Genomic DNA, 16,090 nt, shown 5'->3' on the forward strand with positions numbered 1-16,090 from the left:
GTTGATTTACTAGTATGTTTTGGGTCATTGTCATGTTGCATGGTCCAGTTCCGCTTCAGCTTTAATTTTCTAACTGATGGTCTCACATGTTCTTCAAGCACCTTCTGATACACAGTAGAATTCATCGTGGATTCTATGATGGTGAGCTGACCAGGTCCTGCTGCAGCAAAGCAGCCCCAAACCATGACACTTCCACCTCCATGCTTCACAGTTGGTATGAGGTTCTTTTCTTGGAATGCTGTGTTTGGTTTACGCCAAACATGTCCTCTGCTGTTGTGTCCAAATAATTCAATTTTGGACTCATCTGTCCAAAGAACATTATTCCAGAAGTCCTGGTCTTTGTCAACTTTATCTCTGGCAAATGTCAGTCTGGCCTCGATGTTTCTCTTGGAAAGCAAAGGTTTCCTCCTTGCACACCTCCCATGCAAGTTAAACTTGTACAGTCTCTTTCTGATTGTAGAGGCATGTACTTCTACATCAACAGTAGCCAGAGCCTGCTGTAGTTCTCGAGATGACACTTTAGGGTTTTTGGAGACCTCTTTTAGCATCTTGCGGTCTGCTCTTGGGGTGAACTTGCTGGGGCGACCAGTCCTGGGCATGTTGGCAGTTGTTTTGAAAGCCCTCCACTTGTAGACTATCTTCCGGACAGTGGAATGGCTGATTTCAAAATCTTTTGAGATCTTTTTAAATCCCTTCCCAGACTCATAGGCTGCTACAATCTTTTTTCTGAAGTCCTCTGACAGCTCTTTTGCTCTCACCATGGTGCTCACTCTCACTTCAACAGTCAGGAGCACACCAAACTAAATGTCTGAGGTTTAAATAGGGCAAGCCTCATTCAACATGCAGAGTAACGATCTACTAATTATGTGCACCTGGTGTGATATACCTGTGTGAGATCTGAGCCAATTTAAGAGGGAATACATGTGAGGGTGTCCTATCTTTTTCCTCAGTTAGAATAGGCATTTTTGTAGAATGACATTTACAGAAGATCTTGAAAAGACTTTTCTTCAGTTTTCTTTGTTTAGTCGGATTACTTTAATCTCTCTGTATTGTTGAAACGGAGATGAAATAACCTTTTATTAAAAATGTTACAAAAAACCACATGCTTTCAAAGGGTGTCCTAATTTTTTCACATGACTGTATGTTGTGAGTGCCTTAATGAGTGCGTCCATGTATGTGGTGAATGCGTGTATGAGTGTGTCCATGTATGTGGTGAATGCGTGTATGACTGCGTCCATGTATGTGGTGAGTGCCTGTATGAGTGCGTCCATGTATATGGTGAGTGCCTGTATGAGTGCGTCCATGTATATGGTGAGTACGTGTATGAGTGCGTCCATGTATATGGTGAGTACGTGTATGAGTGCGTCCATGTATGTGGTGAATGCGTGTATGAGTGCGTCCATGTATGTGGTGAATGCGTGTATGAGTGCGTCCATGTATGTGGTGAATGCGTGTATGAGTGCCTCCATGTATGTGGTGAGTGCCTGTATACGTGCGTCCATGTATATGGTGAGTACGTGTATGAGTGCGTCCATGTATGTGGTGAATGCGTGTATGAGTGCGTCCATGTATGTGGTGAATGCGTGTATGAGTGCGTCCATGTATGTGGTGAGTGCCTGTATGAGTGCGTCCATGTATATGGTGAGTGCGTGTATGAGTGCGTCCATGTATGTGGTGAGTACGTGTATGAGTGCGTCCATGTATGTGGTGAATGCCTGTATGAGTGCGTCCATGTATGTAGTGAGTGCGTGTATGAGTGCGTCCATGTATATGGTGAGTGCCTGTATGAGTGCGTCCATGTATGTGGCGAGTGTGTGTATGAGTGCGTCCATTAAGTTTGGGAGGGGCCCAGTACAAAAATTTGCTGTGGGGCCCAGTCAGTTCTAGCTACGCCCCTGCTTGCAGTAGTCAAGACAAGAATGAATCAAGGCAACAACAAGAGTTTTTGCCGTTTCCACCGTAAGAAAAGGGCAGATTCTGGAGATATTTTTGAGGTGCAGACGACAAGAGCGTGTAAGGGATTGAATATGGGGAACAAAGGAAAGATCAGAGTCAACTGTGGCCCCAAGACAACGGGCATGTTGCACAGGAGTTATGATAGTGCTGCAGACCGAAATTGAAATATCAAGTTTAGGTGAGTTAGTAGATGGGGGGGAAAGATAAGAAGTTCAGGTTTTGAGAGGTTCAGTTTTAGATACAGAGAGTACATGATGTTAGAGACAGCTGCCAGACAATTACTGGTGTTTCAGAGTAAAGCAGGGGTGATGTCAGGGGATGAAGTGTATAGTTGGGTGTCATTAGCGTAGAGATGGTATCGAAAGCCAAATCTACTGATAGTCTGTCCGACGGGGGCTGTATAGAGGGAGAAGAGTAGAGGACCTAGTACTGAGCCCTGAGGAACGCTGACATCAAGAGGAGAGGAGAAGAAGTGCAGCCAGTGAATGATAGACTAAAGGAGCGGCCAGAGAGATAGGAAGAGAACCAAGAGAGCAGTGTCCTTAAGGCCAATAGAGTGGAGCATGGTGAGGAGGAGTTTATGATCTACAGCAGCGGTCCCCAACCGCCGGGCCGCGTCGTGATGGTGAGGAGTGGTGGCATCCAGGAGCAGGAGAGGGAAGTGTTTTTTATTTATTTTATTTTCTCTGATGACATGAGGGCTCATGTCTGGCTGACATGGGGACTGATGGCTGGCTGACATGGAGGATGATGGCTGACATGGGGGGCTGATGGCTGGCTGACATGGGGGATGATGGCTGACATGGAAGGCTGTTAGCTGGCTGACATGGGGGTCTGATAGCTGGGTGACATGGGGGCTGATGGCTGGCTGACATGGGGGCTGATGGCTGGCTGACATAGGGGCTGATGGCTGGCTGACATGGGGGCTGATGGCTGGCTGACATGGGGGCTGATGGCTGGCTGACATGGGGGCTGATGGCTGGCTGACATAGGGGCTGATGGCTGGCTGACATGGGGGCTGATGGCTGGCTGACATAAGGGCTGATAGCTGGCTGATATGGGGGCTGATAGCTGGCTGACATGGGGGCTGATAGCTGGCTGACATGGGGGCTGATGGCTGGCTGACATAAGGGCTGATAGCTGGCTGACATGGGGGCTAATGGCTGACTGACATGGGTGCTGATGGCTGGCTGACATGGGGGCTGATGGCTGGCTGACATAAGGGCTGATAGCTGGCTGACATGGGGGCTGATAGCTGGCTGACATGGGGGCTGATAGCTGGCTGACATGGGGGCTGATGGCTGGCTGACATGGGGGCTGATGGCTGTCTGACATGGGGGCTGATGGCTGTCTGACATGGGGGCTGATGGCTGGCTGACATGGGGGCTGATGGCTGGCTGACATAAGGGCTGATGGCTGGCTGACATGGGGGCTGATGGCTGGCTGACATGGGGGATGATGGCTGGCTGACATGGGGGTCTGATAGCTGGGTGACATGGGGGCTGATGGCTGGCTGACATGGGGGCTGATGGCTGGCTGACATGGGGGCTGATGGCTGGCTGACATTGGGGCTGATGGCTGGCTGACATGGGGGCTGATGGCTGGCTGACATGGGGGCTGATGGCTGGCTGACATGGGGGCTGATGGCTGGCTGACATAGGGGCTGATAGCTGGCTGACATGGGGGCTGATGGCTGGCTGACATGGGGGCTGATGGCTGGCTGACATGGGGGCTGATGGCTGGCTGACATGGGGGCTGATGGCTGGCTGACATGGGGGCTGATAGCTGGCTGACATGGGGGCTGATGGCTGGCTGACATGGGGGCTGATGGCTGGCTGGCACATCTGTAGAGTGAAGAGGGCAAAGGCAGATTGTAAGGGGTCAAGAAGAGAGTTTGCAGAGAGATAGCCTCTTAAGCGAGAGTAGACGAAGACATTCAAGGAGTTTAGAGATGAAGGGGAGGTTAGAAACAGGTCGGTGGTTAGCAGCACAGGTCGGGTCAAGAGATGGTTTCTTTAGTAGTGGAGTTATACAGAGTGTTTGATAGAGGAGGGAAAGATACCAGAAGAGAGAGAGAGGTTGGAAATTGTAGTTAGGTGAGTGATGGCATCCGGGGAGAGGGACTGGAGGAGGTGTGATGGAATAGAATTACTGCTACAGGTTGTGGGTCAAGAAGAAGAGAGAAGCCTGCTGCTACTACTACAACTACCATAACCACTACTACTAGTACTACCACTAGTATTGCAGCCACGTGCCTCTTATTACCCTATACTTTCCACATCCACACTGTACTACTACTGCTGCTACTACTACTACCATTACTACTACTTCCACTACTACTAGTACTACTACAACTAGCACCACTACTACTACCAGCTACCCGTTCCACATCCACAATGTACTACTACTGCTACAAACACTACTACTACCAGTACTACTATCACCTGTAGTTGTGCATCTTCCAATCACGCACCAGTGAGGGACTTAAGGACGGCACATTGTCTTTGCAACGGGGATCCAGCAGGGTGGCCACCCAGTAGTCCGCACACGTTAAAATGTGGGCAACTCTGCTGTCGTTGCGCAGGCACTGCAGCATGTAGTCGCTCATGTGTGTCAGGCTGCCCAGAGGTAAGGACAAGCTGTCCTCTGTGGGAGGCGTATCGTTTGCGTCCTGCGTTTCCCCCCAGCCACGCACCAGTGATGGGCCCGAGCTGCGTTAGATACCACCCCGCTGTACACATGCTTCATCCCCATCCTCCTCCTCATCCTCCCCAAGTTTGTACCTGGCCTCTGCTGTTGCAAAAATCCTCTTTCTGAGGCACTTCTAAAAGACTGGCCTGAAAGTGTTAGAGATGACCCCTCTTCCTCCTCCTCCTCCTCTTCCTCCTCCTCCTGGGCCACCTCCTCTTCCATCATCGCCCTAAGTGTTTTCTCAAGGAGACATAGAAGTGGTATTGTAACGCTGATAACGGCGTCATCGCCACTGGCCATGTTGGTGGAGTACTCGAAACAGCGCAACAGGGCACACAGGTCTCGCATGGAGGCCCAGTCATTGGTGGTGAAGTGGTGCTGTTCCTGCTAGTGCGACTGACCTGTGCGTGCTGCAGCTGAAACTCCACTATGGCCTGCTGCTGCTCGCACAGTCTGTCCAGCATGTGCAAGGTGGAGTTCCACCTGGTGGGCACGTCGCATATGAGGCGGTGAGCGGGAAGGCCGAAGTTACGCTGTAGCGCAGACAGGCGAGCAGCAGCAGGATGTGAACGCCGGAAGCGCGAACAGACGGCCCGCACTTTATGCAGCAGCTCTGACATGTCGGGGTAGTTGTGAATGAACTTCTGCACCACCAAATTCAGCACATGCGCCAAGCAAGGGATGTGCGTCAAACCGGCTAGTCCCAGAGCTGCAACGAGATTTCGCCCATTATCGCAAACCACCAGGCCGGGCTTGATGCTCACCGGCAGCAACCACTCGTCGGTCTGTTGTTCTATACCCCGCCACAACTCCTGTGCGGTGTGGGGCCTGTCCCCCAAACATATGAGTTTCAGAATGGCCTGCTGACGTTTACCCCGGGCTGTGCTGAAGTTGGTGGTGAAGGTGTGTGGCTGACCGGATGAGCAGGTGGAAGAAGAGAAGGAGGAAGCCGAGAAGGAGGAGGTGGCAACAGGAGGCAAAGAATGTTGCCCTGCGATCCTTGGCGGCGGAAGGACGTGCGCCAAACAGCTCTCCGCCTGGGGCCCAGCTGCCACTACATTTACCCAGTGTGCAGTTAGGGAGATATAGCGTCCCTGGCCGTGCTTACTGGTCCACGTATCTGTGGTTAGGTGGACCTTGCTACAGATGGCGTTGCGCAGTGCACACTTGATTTTATTGGATACTTGGTTGTGCAGGGAAGGCACGGCTCTCTTACATCAGTTTGATAAATAGCCCCCTATTTTTTTTTTTTAAGTGGACAAATGGGACTAAAAACAAATTTCAACAAATTCAATCAACTCTATTTAGCTATTATTGACATGTGAATCTTATTGATATGCAAGGGTTTTCACAGCCTTCATGTCCCCCATGTATCTCATGTGCCCATGCCCGCATGTCCACTATGTTCCTCATGTGTTCATGCCCCCATGTGTCCATGCCCCCATGTCCTCTATGTCCCTCATGTGTCCATGCCCCCATGTCCATCATGGGTCCAAGCCCCCATGTCCTTTATGTCCCTCATATGTCCATGCCCCCATGTCCTTTATGTCCCTCATATGTCCATGCCCCCATGTCCTTTATGTCCCTCATATGTCCATGCCCCCTTGTCCTCTATGTTTCTCATGTGTCCATGCTCCAATGTCCTCTATGTCCCTCCTGTGTCCATGCCCCCATGTCCCCTATGTCCCTCATGTGTCCATGCCCCCTATGTCCCTCATGTGTCCAAGCTCCCCATGTCCCCTATGTCCCTCATTTCTCCATGCCTCCCATGTCCCTTATTTCTCCAAGCCCCCAATGTTCCTTATTTATGCACTTCTCTCTCATGGAAGAACTTTTGGATAAATTTCTTGCGCTCGGCTCTCTCTTTTTTGGGGTTCCGTTCCTCCATCATTCTGAAATTAACATTTTGTAGGACTTTATGGATCAGGTTCAGGAATTGCAAATGTCTTCCCAAGGTCTTCAGGTTGTCTTCTTGTGTGTAATTCTCTACAGAGAAGATTTCCTCAGCCCCCATCCCCTCAAACAAATCACGGAATTTGGAGAAGTTACCGCTGGTCTTATGGGTGAGGACGATGATGGGGAAGAACCCTGTATAGTGGAGAAGAAACATTCACAATGAGGAAAGGTAGAAAGAAATACACAGGACATCTGGACCAGCCAAAACACCCACAAAAGATAGAGACTGCACAGAAGGAGAATCACTGTCCTCCCAGGCCTGACTGGGGCCCATAACCACCTTCTGTTTCTCTCTACTAGGGGCTCATATATAACTTCTGCCTCTCTAATATGGGCCAATAGATACCTTCTCCCTCTCATTACTGGGGCAACATGTACCTTATGCCTGTCTCCATTAGACATGTTCTGCCTCTCTTTACTAGGGGCCCATATGTACATTCTACCTCTCTCTTCTGGAGGCCATATATACCTTCTGCCTCTCTCTGCTAGAGGTCATATGTACCTTTTACCTCTCTCTGCTAGAGGCCATATGTAACTTCTGCCTCTCTCTGCTAGAGGCCATATGTACCTTCTACCTCTCTCTGCTAGAGGCCATATGTACCTTCTACCTCTCTCTGCTAGAGGTCATATGTACCTTCTACCTCTCTCTGCTAGAGGCCATATGTACCTTCTACCTCTCTCTGCTAGAGGTCATATGTACCTTCTGTCTCTCTCTGCTAGAGGTCATATGTACCTTCTACCTCTCTCTGCTAGAGGCCATATGTACCTTCTACCTCTCTCTGCTAGAGGCCATATGTACCTTCTACCTCTCTCTGCTAGAGGCCATATGTACCTTCTACCTCTCTCTGCTAGAGGCCATATGTACCTTCTACCTCTCTCTGCTAGAGGCCATATGTACCTTCTACCTCTCTCTGCTAGAGGCCATATGTACCTTCTACCTCTCTCTGCTAGAGGCCATATGTACCTTCTACCTCTCTCTGCTAGAGGTCATATGTACCTTCTACCTCTCTCTGCTAGAGGCCATATGTACCTTTTACCTCTATCTGCTAGAGGCCATATGTAACTTCTGCCTCTCTCTGCTAGAGTCCATATGTACCTTCTGTCTCTCTCTGCTAGAGGCCATATGTACCTTCTGCCTCTCTCTGCTAGAGGTCATATGTACCTTCTGCCTCTCTCTGCTAGAGGTCATATGTACCTTTTACCTCTATCTGCTAGAGGCCATATGTACCTTTTACCTCTATCTGCTAGAGGCCATATGTAACTTCTGCCTCTCTCTGCTAGAGTCCATATGTACCTTCTACCTCTCTCTGCTAGAGTCCATATGTACCTTCTGTCTCTCTCTGCTAGAGGTCATATGTACCTTCTGTCTCTCTCTGCTAGAGGTCATATGTACCTTCTACCTCTCTCTGCTAGAGGCCATATGTACCTTCTGTCTCTCTCTGCTAGAGGCCATATGTACCTTCTGTCTCTCTCTGCTAGAGGTCATATGTACCTTCTACCTCTCTCTGCTAGCGGCCATATGTACCTTCTACCTCTCTCTGCTAGAGGCCATATGTACCTTCTACCTCTCTCTGCTAGAGGTCATATGCACCTTCTGTCTCTCTCTGCTACAGGTCATATGTACCTTCTACCTCTCTCTGCTAGAGGCCATATGTACCTTCTACTTCTCTCTCTGCTAGAGGCCATATGTACCTTCTACCTCTCTCTGCTAGAGGTCATATGTACCTTATACCTCTCTCTGCTAGAGGCCATATGTACCTTCTACCTCTCTCTGCTAGCGGCCATATGTACCTTCTACCTCTCTCTGCTAGAGGCCATATGTACCTTCTACCTCTCTCTGCTAGAGGTCATATGTACCTTCTACCTCTCTCTGCTAGAGGTCATATGTACCTTATACCTCTCTCTGCTAGAGGCCATATGTACCTTCTACCTCTCTCTGCTAGAGGCCATATGTACCTTCTACCTCTCTCTGCTAGAGGTCATATGTACCTTATACCTCTCTCTGCTAGAGGCCATATGTACCTTCTACCTCTCTCTGCTAGAGGCCATATCTGCAAAGTACGAAGGGAACCTCCACTGTCGGGCACATGGGCATGGATTTGTTAGAGTGAGGAATAGAGAGAGGGGAGCAAGGTCCGAAATCGTTATCGGGTGGATATGGGAGTCATGGTGGTGGGCAAACAACTGAGAGGAGATAAGGAAATAGTCTATAGAGAAGGATTGATGGGTGAGGGAGTGGCAGGTGTATTCTCTAGCTGTGGTGTCCACCAACCTCTAAGGATCACATATAGAAAGATCCTCCATGAAGTACAAAATGGAAGTGGTATCTGCTGAGGATTGTGGGGACAGCAAGGAGCATTGCACTAAGTTAAAGGCTACCCCCATTATCAGATTTGTAGGGCCAAGTTCTAACAGTGTCTGGAGGAGCAGTGTGTAGGAGACATGTGTTTCTGGCTTTATGCATGGCATGGAGTAGAGAGTTGTCCAAGTGTGAGAAAACTTGTGAACAGGTAGCTCTCCCTGCCAAAGGTTTGATAAGATGTTTGTCCAAATCAGATCCCCAACATCGGGGACTGTGCAAAGGTGGCAGAGAGTAAATGCCAGCAGGATGGTGAATAGGAAGTCTGCTATCCGCAAATTACGATATCATGGCTACATCAAATATGACTGAAGAGGCAGAAAATTGGCTCAATAACAGTGATCCCAAAAGTGGCCACATGAGGGCAGCAGCCCCACCAGAAATCTCCTGATGAGGAACTAATAGAGGCGGGAAATCTAACCCAGTGTTATGAAGAAAGGAAGGTAGAGACAGAGATCTGGTAAAGAACAGTCCCTCAGCTCCAGTCGCCTCTCCTAGGTGAGAGGGTGAGGGCTTCTTTTATGCTTGTTGGTGTGCCTCAGGCAGTGTACTCGGCACTGGTGATGGTAGCGAGGGAGGAGGTGTAGGCCGCAGTGGTGGTGATGGGCTCCCCTGTCACTGCACCGTCTGCTAGGATAGCTGTTCTCTCTCGTCCATATGTAAATTCTGCCTGTCTCTACTAGGGGTCCATACATACCTTCTCTACTAGGGGTCCATACATACCTTCTCTACCAGGGGTCCATACATACCTTCTCTACCAGGGGTCCATACATACCTTCTCTACCAGGGGTCCATACATACCTTCTCTACCAGGGGTCCATACATACCTTCTCTACCAGGGGTCCATACATACCTTCTCTACCAGGGGTCCATACATACCTTCTCTACTAGGGGTCCATACATACCTTCTCTACCAGGGGTCCATACATACCTTCTCTACCAGGGATCCATACATACCTTCTCTACCAGGGGTCCATACATACCTTCTCTACCAGGGGTCCATACATACCTTCTCTACCAGGGGTCCATACATACCTCCTCTACCAGGGGTCCATACATACCTTCTCTACTAGGAGCCCATCTGCACCTTCTGCCTCTATCTACTAGGGTACCAGATGTTCCTTCTGCCTGTTTCTACTAGGGGCCCATATATTTAATCTGCCTCTCTCTACTAGGGGCCCATTTTTACATCGTGCCTCTATTCTTTCTCAATGACTTAAATTAAAGTACACAAGACCGATGGAGCAGAAACCAGCTTCACATGACAGCATGTCATTGACATCTTACTTTAGGACGAGGCGCTCACGGCATATAGTGGATGATGGTCAGACCCTCACAGTGCAAGTTATAGAAGCCAAACACTCTCAGTGGATGTAAATCCTAGTGTATCGCCATACGTATGTGATAATATGAAGGTTCTTTCATCCAGTACACAAAAAAGAGAAGCGTATTCTCAGAATGTGCAGACCACCCATACACTGCTCAATGGAGATGGAGACACACAGTAAAGTCCACCCATGACCAGAGACCAGGAGCATACAGATTATCTCTAATGTATGTGTTGACCTAGTGGAGATCTGCTCCATCACTGCTCCCAGGCTGTTATTTCATAGGTTCTTTCTCAATATTAATGATGCACCCTGGTGGGAGATGTCTGCTCTTGTTTACCCCATCACTGATGAACACCCTGATTACTGGGACACCCATTGGATCTGGGATAGAACTTTACATCTGTGGGCTAACACTACAGTCTTCTTGTTGAAGATGAAACAGCTGTGTCTTCATCCACGTGAGCAATCCCCATATTATGAGTCCTTCCGTCACTCACAGTCCACAGGTAATATAACTATGTCTACGGACTACGACTAGCAGTGTCCGGTCCACTGTCCCCCCAAGTCTGCAGGTCAACAAAATGCCAAGATCTTGTATTTACCTGTGAGATCTCGACAGATTTTGAGGAATGTCTTGATTATCTCCACCTCGTTTGGTGCAATTTCTCTCTTCACACTGTAAAAACAGTAATTTTATGGTGAGTTCTTCTGCAGATGGCACAGACCCGTTCACCCTAACAGGTATTATCCACAGTGGTGCTTGCCCCTCCAATGATCTATATAACTTTATAAGCCCAATCAATGCTGTCATCACTGGATGGTGACTGTAGGCGCCGCCATCATCTGACCACATCCTTAAAGGGAACCTGTCATCAACTTTATGCTGACCGTACTGAGGCCAGGATAAAGTAGTGACAGAAGTGCTGATGTCAGCGGGGTGTCACACATCAGCTAACGGTAAGTGGTTGCCGAGAACCAGCATCATAATCATTGCAGCCCAGGCCTAGAAAAGAGTCAAATCTACCTGGTTATTATAATCACCTGCACTCTCACCAATCTGCTGATGATTGGCAGTTCTCTCCTAGATAGAAAGGGAGAAAACTAGGTCAAAGACTGTCAGTCATCAGCAGATGGGCGGGAGATTATAATAGCCAGGACTCTTCTCAGGTGGCCGTGACTCTTTTCAAGGCCTGGGCTGCAATCATCATGATGCTGGTTCTCGGCAACCACTTACTTTTAGCTGATGTGTGACACACCGCTGACATCAGCATTTCTGTCACTACTTTACACTGCCCTCAGTACGGTCAGCACAAAGTTGATGACAGGTTCCAATTAATGCTGCTGCCATTACTGACATTCTGTGCTCCCCCTCACCTGGCATAGAAATAGAATATTGGGAGCCTCTGACCAACGTGTGATTACGTGTGATGTACTATGCTTGATCTAGACAGTCCTGGCAACCACATTCATGTCTATGAATACCAATTCCACTGACCCCAGATAACCATGTACCACCCAGAATGCCCAATTACTCTCCCACCTGTAAACGAATATGGGCACAATAATATCACTGTAGTTTGGCTCTAAGTCTGAGTCTTCAAGGCGATCCAACACTGCATCAAATTCCTTTGTCCATTCAACTCCTCTATTCAATGGGACGAAATTCCCTGGAGAAGAAGAAATAAAGAACAATACAGATTTATAGTCATATGTCATAATAGAAGATCTGAAAATTCCAAAATAACCAAAGTCAACCAAAGCCCATGGCCCCCTGCCAGTACACCAGCAGCATCAGCTCCAGTAGACCCTGTTCGGTGACCTCTCTCCCCGATGACTTCTTCCTCACATTAGAACTGGTGTCACAGCTTTATCCCTCTCACAAGGAGCAGTTTGGACCTCCCAGTCCCTGATGTCCTCCACCTCTACACATATTTATGATTTCTTGAATTTCTCAGTCACATCATGTCAGACAACAATTGGTGGAGGAAGTGTGACAATCAGAAATACCATTCATCAGGGTCTGACCAAAGTCCGTGGCCTTCTATCTATCATGGACATTGGTATGACCCATCTCCGGAAAAAAGTGAATGTCTCTTACCCAGATGAGTGTAAATCTCCCCGGTCTCTAAGGAGTTTAACGTGGCACATCCTCGATTGTCCACCATGGTGATGGTACTGGTGAGTGGATAGGCGTTCCTAACAACGGTGAGGCCACCATCAGCTGAGCCAGATGCAGCATGGGCTTTGAACTGCTGGTCATGGAGTGCATATTTACACGAGTTGATGAGGGATGATTTCCCGTGTCCCAGGAAGCCCATGAGCTGTATGAGGACTCGGTTGAAGCCTTGGTTTCCCAGGGTGCAGTTATTTAGGGTGTAAGAAAATATGTTCTCCTTCAGCTGATTAAATTCCATCTCTGACTTCTTGTAAACCTAAGATTTGAGCGTTCACAATGGAAGCAGAACTATCTCTGAAGTGAAAGTAAAAAAGAGTCCTAGAAATGTGCCTGCGTGGGCGTTCACAGGAGGAGCATGTGTAATATAGTAATGAGGGCACAGGGATATACGGCACCACCCATTCTGCATTACTACTGGAAATCCCGGACTCCACCCAAGCTGCAGGTTTTCACCACCGCTGAAATATGTAAGATTATTGGGTGAGATTTACTAAGACTTTGTTTCTTATGTAAAAATTCTGCTGGAGTAAGAAGCACAGAGTTAATAAATGCGGTGCATATTCTGGGAGTCCATGTGCCAGAGACTGAACTCTACGCCTGATATGAGCTGATTTGGGGTTTTGTATTGTTTTTCCTGTAGTCCTCGCCTTAATGTCAAATGTTATTGGTCCTTTGCTCAGAGGACACCTAAGATGATGAGACAACCTCCAATCCTCGCTCTGGTCTCTAGTCATCCTGTACTGCAGGGATTGCAACTGTTTTGAAACTACAACTCCTAGAATCCTCCTTTCACTTATATGGGTGCGACAAGAACAGCTGAGTAAGTGTGCATCCTGGGAGTTGTAGTTTCCCAGTAGCTGGAGTGCCAAACGTCACCGATCCCTGTTGTAGGTTTCGCATAAACAGATAAACAGGTAGATATGTAAATGGTGACAGGGATGGTCTGATTAGACATTGGGTCTTGCCACAATAGGGCGTAAATGTGCTTCCTCTCCTGCCCTATAAAAAGGCTCTCAGAGGCTTCTTTTGAGTAGTGTATCTCTTGGGAGAGATAGTTGACTGCTAGACATGACTATGATGCATTTTTCCCAGTTGACAGACTTTGAGGAGGCACATTACTGGACTGGGAGAAGCAGGATGTGGTGTTGATGAATTGCCCTTCATCTAGGCTGTTGTGACCTAGCTGTGAGGAAGTGTTGGAAGCAGTGGTTACAAAAGATCAAGCACACACGGTAAACAGGCTCCAGATGGTGTGATGATCGGCGATGCCATTGCATATGACAGTTTGTCACCCCTAGTAGTGATGCAGGGACACTAACAGCTCATTGATATGCTCAGGACATCCTGCTGCCACATGTGTTTTTCTCATGTCAGGGCTTACAACTGCTGGATGTAGTGATTGGTGGATACATCTCATACAACAGTTGGTCAGTGGTCACCCCTAGTAGTGATACGAGGACCCTATCAGCTCAGTGGTAAGTGGAGGACAATCTTCTGCCACATGTGTTCCTCTCATAGCAGGGCTAACAGCTGCTGCTGTGAGGATCGGGGGAGCCATCACATGATAGTCGGTCACCCCTAGTAGTGATACGAGGACACTAACAGCTCAGTGGTATGTGGAGGACAATCTTCTGCCACATGTGTTCCTCTCATAGCAGGGCTGATAACTGCTGGTGTGATGATCGGGGGAGCCATCACATGATAGTCGGTCACCCCTAGTAGTGATACCAGGACACTAACAGCTCAGTGGTATGTGGAGGACAATCTTCTGCCACATGTTTTCCTCTCATAGTAGGGCTGATAACTGCTGGTATGAGGATCGGGGGAGCCATCACATGATAGTCGGTCACCCCTAGTAGTGATACCAGGACACTAACAGCTCATTGGTATGTGGAGGACAATCTTCTGCCACATGTGTTCCTCTCATAGCAGGGCTGATAACTGCTGGTATGAGGATCGGGGGAGCCATCACATGATAGTCAGTCACCCCTAGTAGTGATACCAGGACACTAACAGCTCATTGGTAAGTGGAGGACAATCTTCTGCCACATGTGTTCCTCTCATAGCAGGGCTGATAACTGCTGGTATGAGGATCGGGGGAGCCATCACATGATAGTCGGTCACCCCTAGTAGTGATACAAGGACACTAACAGCTCAGTGGTATGTGGAGGACAATCTTCTGCCACATGTGTTCCTCTCATAGCAGGGCTGATAACTGCTGGTATGAGGATCGGGGGAGCCATCACATGATAGTCGGTCACCCCTAGTAGTGATACAAGGACACTAACAGCTCAGTGGTATGTGGAGGACAATCTTCTGCCACATGTGTTCCTCTCATAGCAGGGCTGATAACTGCTGGTGTGATGATCAGGGGAGCCATCACATGATAGTCAGTCACCCCTAGTAGTGATACCAGGACACTAACAGCTCAGTGGTAAGTGGAGGACAATCTTCTGCCACATGTGTTCCTCTCATAGCAGGGCTGATAACTGCTGGTATGAGGATCGTGGGAGCCATCACATGATAGTCTGTCACCCCTAGTAGTGATACAAGGACACTAACAGCTCAGTGGTATGTGGAGGACAATATTCTGCCACATGTGTTCCTCTCATAGCAGGGCTGATAACTGCTGGTGTGATGATCAGGGGAGCCATCACATGATAGTCAGTCACCCCTAGTAGTGATACCAGGACACTAACAGCTCATTGGTATGTGGAGGACAATCTTCTGCCACATGTGTTCCTCTCATAGCAGGGCTGATAACTGCTGGTGTGATGATCAGGGGAGCCATCACATGATAGTCAGTCACCCCTAGTAGTGATACCAGGACACTAACAGCTCAGTGGTAAGTGGAGGACAATCTTCTGCCACATGTGTTCCTCTCATAGCAGGGCTAACAGCTGCAGTTGTGATGATCGAGGGAGCCATCACATGATAGTCAGTCACCCCTAGTAGTGATACAAGGACACTAACAGCTCAGTGGTATGTGGAGGACAGTCTTCTGCCACATGTGTTCCTCTCATAGCAGGGCTGATAACTGCTGGTGTGATGATCAGGGGAGCCATCACATGATAGTCAGTCACCCCTAGTAGTGATACCAGGACACTAACAGCTCAGTGGTATGTGGAGGACAGTCTTCTGCCACATGTGTTCCTCTCATAGCAGGGCTGATAACTGCTGGTGTGATGATCAGGGGAGCCATCACATGATAGTCGGTCACCCCTAGTAGTGATACAAGGACACTAACAGCTCAGTGGTATGTGGAGGACAATCTTCTGCCACATGTGTTCCTCTCATAGCAGGGCTGATAACTGCTGGTGTGAGGATCGGGGGAGCCATCACATGATAGTCGGTCACCCCTAGTAGTGATACAAGGAACCTAACAGCTCAGTGGTATGTGGAGGACAATCTTCTGCCACATGTGTTCCTCTCATAGCAGGGCTGATAACTGCTGGTGTGAGGATCGGGGGAGCCATCACATGATAGTCGGTCACCCCTAGTAGTGATACCAGGACACTAACAGCTCAGTGGTATGTGGAGGACAATCTTCTGCCACATGTGTTCCTCTCATAGCAGGGCTGATAACTGCTGGTGTGAGGATCGGGGGAGCCATCACATGAT

The 16,090-nt window shown here is 48.7% G+C and overlaps 2 protein-coding genes across 2 annotated transcripts in view; one reads left to right on the plus strand and one right to left on the minus strand.

Annotated features, from left to right (window-relative positions):
• Positions 1 to 5,808: 5,808 nt before the first annotated feature.
• On the minus strand, positions 5,809 to 12,795 carry LOC122945203. The gene is made up of 4 exons (XM_044304150.1): positions 12,392 to 12,795; positions 11,834 to 11,960; positions 10,896 to 10,969; positions 5,809 to 6,735 (listed from the first exon to the last, which is right to left on the minus strand). Exons 1-4 carry the CDS (start codon positions 12,705 to 12,707, stop codon positions 6,449 to 6,451), a joined length of 804 nt encoding a protein of 267 aa, XP_044160085.1. The 5' UTR covers positions 12,708 to 12,795; the 3' UTR covers positions 5,809 to 6,448.
• A 44-nt stretch (positions 12,796 to 12,839) lies between these two features.
• The window catches only part of LOC122945564, a 140,519-nt gene continuing 137,268 nt past the window's right edge, over positions 12,840 to 16,090 (plus strand). The window contains exon 1 of the mRNA XM_044304629.1: positions 12,840 to 12,949. Within this exon, the coding sequence (XP_044160564.1) occupies positions 12,840 to 12,949 (110 nt within the window). The remainder of the gene's footprint in view (positions 12,950 to 16,090) is intronic.

The sequence above is a fragment of the Bufo gargarizans genome, chromosome 8 (genome assembly GCF_014858855.1).
Source record: "Bufo gargarizans isolate SCDJY-AF-19 chromosome 8, ASM1485885v1, whole genome shotgun sequence".
NCBI lineage: Eukaryota > Metazoa > Chordata > Amphibia > Anura > Bufonidae > Bufo > Bufo gargarizans.